This window comes from Carlito syrichta, unplaced genomic scaffold, assembly GCF_000164805.1.
Source record: "Carlito syrichta isolate Samal-C Ts95f unplaced genomic scaffold, Tarsius_syrichta-2.0.1 Scaffold127161, whole genome shotgun sequence".
Classification (NCBI taxonomy): domain Eukaryota; kingdom Metazoa; phylum Chordata; class Mammalia; order Primates; family Tarsiidae; genus Carlito; species Carlito syrichta.
Window position 1 is genome coordinate 25,911 of NW_007071257.1, and position 8,374 is coordinate 34,284.

The 8,374-nt window shown below is 48.2% G+C and overlaps 1 protein-coding gene across 1 annotated transcript in view; it reads left to right on the forward strand.

Moving 5' to 3' along the window:
- ZMYM3 (zinc finger MYM-type containing 3) overlaps positions 1-7,615 on the forward strand; it is a 15,836-nt gene extending 8,221 nt beyond the window's left edge. Inside the window, exons 15-25 of the mRNA XM_021707929.1 lie at positions 1-79; positions 473-585; positions 701-875; positions 1,061-1,207; positions 2,040-2,143; positions 2,471-2,639; positions 2,941-3,092; positions 3,658-3,772; positions 4,836-5,090; positions 5,914-6,031; positions 6,144-7,615. The exon at positions 1-79 is cut by the window's left edge and continues 39 nt beyond it. Of these exons, the coding sequence (XP_021563604.1) occupies positions 1-79; positions 473-585; positions 701-875; positions 1,061-1,207; positions 2,040-2,143; positions 2,471-2,639; positions 2,941-3,092; positions 3,658-3,772; positions 4,836-5,090; positions 5,914-6,031; positions 6,144-6,336 (1,620 nt within the window). The 3' untranslated portion in view covers positions 6,337-7,615. The remainder of the gene's footprint in view (positions 80-472; positions 586-700; positions 876-1,060; positions 1,208-2,039; positions 2,144-2,470; positions 2,640-2,940; positions 3,093-3,657; positions 3,773-4,835; positions 5,091-5,913; positions 6,032-6,143) is intronic.
- The last annotated feature ends 759 nt before the right edge of the window (positions 7,616-8,374 follow it).

The window sequence follows — 8,374 nt, forward strand, 5'->3', positions numbered from 1 at the left end:
GCTGCCATGTGTAAGCCACTGATGCAGAATCGGGGAGTCTCCTGCAAGGTGGAGATGAAGTCCAAAGGGAGTCAGACAGGTGAGCTAGGGTACCTAGATGCCACAGACTGTATTCAGAGGCCTCTAACCCTATGTCCAGGATCTAGACAAGGGAATTTCTTTTATTATTATTATTATTATAGGAATATAGGTTACAAGTGAGGATTAACTACATAAGTAGGCTGCATGCAGGTGAAGTTTGGGCTTCTAACTGGTCCTCACCCCCCCCAGAAGGGAATTTTTTTTAGATGACTGAAATATGTATATGGTTGTCCTAAAATCACAGAGTTGTCTCTCAACCTTTGGTTGAAGTGCAGTTTCGTGACACTGAACACATGATAGAGCTTTTGAGGGTGACAGGCAAGCATGAAGTCCTGGGTTGTATATGACCAGTCTAGCAGGGGCTCTGAGAAGACCCCTTTCTTGTCAGCAGAAGAGTGGAAGCCACAGGTGATCGTGCTGCCTATCCCAGTGCCCATCTTTGTGCCAGTGCCTATGCATCTGTACTGCCAGAAAGTCCCGGTGCCTTTCTCGATGCCTATCCCGGTAAGTTTCCCTGCCCTTCCTGGTATGAGACTCCTCTCTCTCCTTTACTGTCATCAGCTGTTCCTCTTATCTGCTGATGTGGTTCTTGGTGTTTAGTTGGCATTCGTGCTTCTAGGTGCCTGTGCCCATGTTCTTACCCACTACCTTGGAGAGCACAGAAAAGATTGTGGAGACCATTGAGGAACTGAAGGTGAAGATCCCTTCCAACCCCTTGGAAGCCGACATCCTGGCTATGGCAGAAATGATTGCAGAGGCAGAGGAGTTAGACAAAGCCTCATCTGACCTTTGTGGTATGCCATGGACAGCAGCAATGAGGGAGACAGGGAGCTGCCAGTCTGTCTCTGCCTGAGGGGGTGGAGATTGGTGAACTTGGTACCTAGTGGAATGGGAGGATGACTGGAATCAGCCCCTGAAAGCCTGTGAGGGTGCTGGGCAGGAGCTTGCAGCTACTGAGCCAACTTCTCTTGTCTCCTAGATCTTGTGAGCAACCAGAGTGCAGAGGGACTTCTGGAAGACTGTGATCTATTTGGGCCAGCTCGAGATGATGTCCTGGCCATGGCTGTCAAGATGGCCAATGTTTTGGATGAACCTGGGCAAGACTTGGAGGCAGACTTCCCCAAGAGTAAGTAGAATTCGAAGCATGTGTACTAAGTATTATAGCATTTGTGCCTTCAGGAAAGGAGGTTCCTTGAGCACTGACTCTAAACAGTTCCTTGAGCATGACCCCTAGACAGTGCTCCTTGTGACCCTAAGACAGAAGGTTCTCACAGGGAGTAGTGCCAGAGATGCCAGACAGATGTACTGTTTTAGATTTCCGAGTCTTGTGTTTTTGCATTTATGGTTTAAAAAAAATTTTTTTTCTTTTCTTTTTTTTTTTTTGAGTTGGAGTCTCACTCTGTCGCCCAGACTGGAGTGCAGTGGCCGTTCCCGGCCACCACAGCCTCGCCTGCTGGGCTCCGGCGATCCTTCCGCCTCAGCCTTCTGAGTAGCCGGAATTACAGGCATGCGCTACCACGCCCGGCTGATTTTTTGATTTATTGTAGAGATGAGGTCTCGCTGCCCAGGCGGGTCTCGAACCTGCGAGCTCAGGCAATCCACTCACCTCAGCCTCCCAAAGGCGCGGGAATACAGGCTGAGCCACCAAGCCTGGCTCAAAAAATATTTTTTACTGTGGTAAAAAAAACATGTAACATAAAATTTTACAATCTTCACCATTTTTACATGTGCAGTTCAGTAGTGTTAAGTATATTCATGTTGTTATGAATGTTTGGGTTGTGTGTTTTTCTGCTTCTGAGCATATCGTTTGGCATAGTTTTACTGGTTTCTAATGAGTCCAATGAAGCCATTGAAGCGGCTCATCTTGAGTCAAGTAGGCAAATCACAGGGGTAGGGTGGAAAAACTACAGGGCTGAGATAATAAGAAATTGATTTCTTCTTTCTTTCCCTTCTATTAGATCCTTTGGACATTAACCCCAGTGTAGACTTCCTCTTTGATTGTGGCCTAGTAGGGCCTGAGGACGTGTCTACAGAACAAGACCTTCCCCGAACCATGAGGAAGGTGAGGGCTGGGACTGTTTTAGCCACAAAAGAAGGATGGAGGCCCAAAGCGGAGTGGACGCTCTCAATAGCCAAGCCAGCAGCCATAGTTTGGCCTTCCCTAACATCCTTTCTCCAACACTAGGAGTACTGAAAAATAGCCAAACTTTGCTCTCCCCTCAGTTCAAAGGTCATCAAAGCTGTTCCTGGGGGCTCTGTGCTATTGGAAGCTTGCTATGTCCTTACATTAGTTCTCCCCACCTCCCCGGTGGTAAATACTGTGTTGACAAGCTTTCATGATGCCCCTGGCCTTACCTCTGCTATCCCTTTCCTTTCTCTTCTCTTCTAGGGTCAAAAACGGCTGGTGCTTTCAGAAAGCTGTTCCCGGGACTCCATGAGCAGCCAGCCTAGTTGTACTGGACTCAACTATTCATATGGTGTCAATGCTTGGAAGTGTTGGGTGCAGTCAAAATATGCCAATGGAGAAACCAGCAAGGGTGATGAGCTGCGCTTTGGCCGTAAGTACCCAGGGAAGGGGAACAGGGGAAGGTAAGAAGGGACTAGGCCTGTGACTCAACTGAAAATGTCTAGAGTGTTAAGGGTGTGATGACAAGGATTCCCTGTGAAGATGGGGAGGAATTGTAGATTAAAGGAGATCCTGTCTAGGTTCAAGGCTGAGAGTTCTTTTTGTAATTGGGAGTTTGTTCAGGAGCTAGGCGTGACCAAGGAATAAAAGGGGTTAATGGTGGTGGAACTAAGTTAAATTCTCCCTGTGGAGTTTTTCTTAATTCCATCCACCTCCACCACATATCACTGCAGCCAAACCCATGCGTATCAAAGAAGATATTCTTGCCTGCTCAGCTGCTGAGCTCAACTACGGTCTGGCCCAGTTTGTGAGAGAAATCACTCGACCCAATGGTGAACGCTATGAACCTGACAGTATCTACTATCTGTGTCTTGGCATCCAGCAGGTATCCTTCATGCACCCCTCACTTCCCATCACTCTCAACACAGCAGGCAGGGTCCAACCAGAAATGATTCTGTCCCACTCCCTGTTCCTTACCTTGTCCCCTACCCCAAGCAGGCAGCTTGGTCTTAATCTCCTACTCCAGATAGAACATGAGATGTCAATAGTCGACTAAAATCAAAGCTGCATTTCAGAACTATTGACGAAGGAGGCGTCTTCATTGTTACCTGGGTCCCCTTTATAATCCTAAAACCCATTCTAAGAAGGGAGGGGTGGGGAGCTTGTCTCCTTGAATGGTAGAATAATGTTTAGTTCCATTGGGAAAGGTCAACCACATATCACCTGCCAAAGGGGTCTGGGCTTCTGCACAACATCTCCTTCCAGCAAAGCCTCAGTTCCAGAGTTGCAGGTATACCTGGAGAAAAGCACTCAGGGTCACCTAAGCAAGCAACTGTTTTCCATTGTCTCCTAGTTATCAAGGACATCTTAACTAGGGGGCCTTTAGCATCATTGTCTTTCCTCTAGGACCTGCAGTCTGGTTTTATGTGTGTCTGTTTTTCCTTCCCTAGTACTTACTGGAAAATAACCGAATGGTAAACATTTTCACGGACCTTTACTACCTGACTTTCGTTCAAGAACTTAACAAGTCTCTGAGTACCTGGCAGCCCACGCTCCTCCCCAACAGTAAGGGACAGGGACTTAACAACTCCTACAACCTTTCCCCATTCTTCCAATATACCATTCCAAGAGTCCTGTGCTGTTTGGTCTGCCACTCTTCATGAAGAGTCTGAGAGAGGATCATGTAGCCGGATGCCTCAGTGTTTAGAGCTAGAGGAGCAGGAGCCCCTTGAACATGAGGATCAAGACTTAGGTCTGGACCAACCTGGGCAACACAACAAGACTCCACCTCTACAAAAATACAAAATTAGCCAGGAGTGGTAGTGCAGGCCTGTAGTCCCAGCTATGCAGGAAGCTGAAGCAGGAGGATTGCTTGAGCCTAGGAGTTCAGGGTTACAGTGAGGTATGACTACACCACTGCATTCCAGTCTGGGCAACAGAGTGACACCCTGTCTCTTAAAAAAAAAAGACTTAGGTTTAAAGAGCTGTCTCTGGGACCAAATAAAGATGGCGTGGGTTTGGGTAGTAAGTGAAGAAAAGAAGCAAAATGTTGTGGGATCCCTCGAGATTTACATCTACCTCTCTACAACTTGAGGGTGGTGAGAGAAGCTCCAAATGCAGATGGAAAATACATTTTTAAAGAAATTCAGCCATAGCTGGGCATAGTGACTCATGCCTATAATCCCAGTACTTTGAAGGCCAAGGTGGGAGGACAGTTTGAGCCCAGGAGCTTGAGACCAGCCTGGGCAATATAGCAAGATTCCATCTCTAAAATAAATTAAAATTAAAAAAATTAGCTGGTGTGGTGGCATGCGCCTGTAGTCCCAGTGACTTGGGAGGCTGAGGTAGGAGCATCACTTAAACCCAGGAGGTCAAGGCTGCAGTGAGCCATGATTGCAGCACTGCACTCAGCCTGGGTGACAGCACAGAGCAAGATCTTGTCTCAAAAAAGAAAGAAAGAAAGAAACCCAGTCCTACTGTGTAGCATAGCAGAGTGTCAGCATTTTATGTACAACAGCCACTTACCAAACGAGAATCGTGGTAAATGCTTGTGAGCAGGACACCTGGGATGGGAAGTGGTTGGGTTTCAGTACTCCATCCCTCCTGACCAACCTCTCCCCTATCACAGATACGGTGTTCTCTCGAGTGGAGGAGGAGCACCTCTGGGAGTGTAAGCAGCTGGGGGTCTACTCGCCTTTTGTCCTCCTCAACACCCTCATGTTCTTCAACACTAAGTTTTTTGGGCTGCAGACAGCTGAAGAACACATGCAGCTCTCCTTCACCAATGTGGTGCGGCAGTCCCGCAAGTGTACCACCCCTCGGGGCACCACCAAGGTGGTGAGCATCCGCTACTATGCCCCAGTCCGCCAGAGGAAAGGGCGAGGTACGAGGCTGCCCCCCCTTTGCTTTTGCCCCTTCTCTGCTTTCCCCTCCCATGCCAAACCATAACCCACCATACATGCCGGGTTGGCCCTCTCTTTCGCCACTAGCTTCCCTCTCCTTCCCTTCCTGTGTTTGCAGAAAAGGTGGAAACGGCCAGTCCTTCTATCCGATGGGCAGTGGCTGTTGCATAAATAGGAGGTCACCCAGTAGCCTGTTTCCTGCCTTTCCTCATTTAAGGCAGTTTACTTACTTGCCTACTTTTTGTGGGTGGTGGACAGGTAGGAAGCTGTTGGGTGTGTTTGGCTGTGGGGGAGAGTAGACGTTGTGAATGACAGGTTTTCTGTAATTCTTTTATATCCTGCATACCAGGAACTGCACCTTTGTTTCCATTCTTTCTGGCCCTGGAATTCTGTCCTGTCTGAGTGCAGTTCCCAGTGCCCCTGGACCTGCCCCTGTACCTAAACTAACACATAAAGGGTTGGAGCCATCCCTTTTCTCTGTGCCAGCAGGCAAGCCCACCCTTGCAGTCAGGTCTGTTTTATCATTTTGTTTGTATGACTTCTGAGATCACCTCTTCAGGAAATTAACTTGGGGGAGATTAAAGAGAGACTTTGGCAGTGAGAACCAGGGAGGGCTGCAGAGCAAAACCCTGGCAGGCTGTTTGGTTGGTGTGGGGATACTGACCTACTCTTCTGCCTTTGTGCCTTCATGAAACTGTATTTTGTGTCCTGAGGCCTTCCCCACTGCGCCCTGGACTGAGCTTTTGGAGGTGGCTTGTTGAGCCTGTGCTCTTCATGAGTGTGGGTAATTTCCCTCCCCTACAGACACGGGTCCTGGGAAACGGAAGAGAGAAGATGAAGCCCCTATCTTAGAGCAGCGTGAGAACCGCATGAATCCCCTCCGCTGCCCTGTCAAGTTCTATGAATTCTATCTCTCAAAATGGTGAGTTGGTGGGTTGGCAGCAGTGGCACTAGCATCAGGACCCAGGGAATATACTTTGCCTTGGTACTAATCTTCTGTCCTACCACTCCCATCCCCACCCCCACTGTTGCAGTCCTGAAAGTCTCCGGACTCGAAACGATGTTTTCTACCTGCAACCCGAGCGGTCCTGCATTGCTGAATCACCTCTCTGGTATTCTGTGATCCCCATGGACCGCAGCATGTTGGAAAGCATGCTCAATCGTATTCTGGCTGTGCGTGAGATTTATGAGGAACTGGGTCGTCCTGGGGAGGAAGACCTGGACTGAGCCCATGTGCCATCCGTACTCATCTTTCACACCAGTGTCTGTCCTGTGGCCATGTCCCACAGGGTAACTGACCCAGGAACCAATGCTACTCATTCTGAAGGGCCCTGTCTGCCCCTTTCCACTCACCCATTCCCTGCCTTCTCTAGGAACCCCTGGCTTTTACCTTCTTCCATACCACTTGACAACCACGGGCCCCCAGTCTTCTGTACTCAGGGGCTGGTATCCCAGTAATGGGCAAAAACCAGCTAGCCTGTTTTCTTTATACTTCACAGTAAACCCTTTCTTCTGGGTCCAAACTCTGAGAGGAGTGTTAATAGCTCTGGTGATCCTGTTGGCTTTGGGTTTCCTGACCCATCCCGCATAGGTAAAGCCTCTTGTTCCTAGGTGTGCCCTAGGGAAGAACCCAGCTGCCTTCTCTGCCCTATGACCACTCCCTTCTCTACTCTTCCCCAGTACCACACAAAGGGATTTGACTGAAAGGTATGAAAGAAACTATAAAAATAACGAGGGGACCATTTACCTAAAACACAGCTTAGACACTCTTCCTCTCCCATGAGATAATTGGTTGTTGACACCCTCTCACCACCATATCCCTCACTTTGCCCTGGCAAGCACCAACCCTTGGTGCTACAATTAAAAAACTTCTGATGCTTTCTTTTCCTCAGAGGCAGAGAATGACTCTAAGTATGGGGAGCAGACTCCTATTGTGCAAACTCCTGTCCCCTTGGTTTATGTGTTTGTCTCTCTCTGCCATCTTAGGTTGGCATGAACAATGGTGTCAACATGCTTAACCCCCTTCTGTAACTGCCTCCCTTTAGTTCAGTGGACAAAGCTCCCAAGGCAAAAACTACCTTCTGACTTAGTTTGGGGCTGGGTTCCCCACTCTTGTTCTTCCCTATCATAAGAGCCAGGCCAGATGGGGTCTGTGGTCAAAAGATAGGTGAGGAGCTGTGGGCATGGATCCTGGCTCCACTGCCTACATCTTCTCTTTTCCCCATCTTGCCTTTGAGGTTCCAGAAAACTGTTAGCATCTGGCAAAGGGGGTACTCAGATCTTTCCCGGTTGGCTTTGCTGTTTCCCAGCCTCCTTTTTGTGTTTTTATAACTGTCATCAGTTTAGCCACTGTTTAAATTGTATATATTGTTCTGAGGCGCCCAGCCTGTCCCTTCAGTGAGCCATGCCCACCCTTGTGTTGTAGTGAAAAGCTGTTGTCATGACTAACTTTCTGTCTCTGGAGTTGTTTGTTTGAAATAAAGAATTAAAATTGTCTTTTGCCTTCTCTGGGAGAGAGAGAGTGATGTTTGGAGGGGTAAGGGATATAAAGGAGCAACACTGGGTGACTTCAAACTTCTCAAAGTGGAAAGAAGTCAGGTATCTGACTTCAGTCTGAGAATCATTCAAACCACATTGAATGAACCCACTAGAAATGTGGTCCTTTTTATAACAAGTTTTTGCCAGGCACAGTGGCTCACGCCTGTAATCCTAGCACTTTGGGAGGCTGAGGCAGAAGGATCGCCTAAGCCCCAAGAGGTTGAGACTGCAGTGAGCTGTGATTATGCCATTGCACTCCAGCCTGGGCAACAGTGAGACCCCAACTCAAAAAAATAATAAAGTAAAAAGTGGTAATTCCAGCACTTAGGGAGGCCGAGGTGAGAGGATTGCCTGAGTCCACAGGTTCGAGAACAGCCTGGCCAACTTGGCAAGACCTCATCTCTCTACGATAAATCAAAAAATTAGCCAGGCATGATAGTGCGTGCCTCTGGTTCCAGCTACTTGGAAGGATGAAGCGGAAGAATTGCCTGAGCCCTGCAGGTCAACCCTGGGGTGGCCGTGAGCGTACCACTGCACTCCAGCCTGGAATGAGACTCCAACTCAAATAAATAAAATAAAAATTAATATATGACAAGTTTCCAAACATTAAAGGGCAAAATGTTCAGTGGCAATTTATCAAGGACCTACTATATTTTGTTTTGTTTTTGAGTCGGAGTCTCACTGTCACCCAGGCTGGAGTGCAGTGGCACACTCACAACTACCGCAG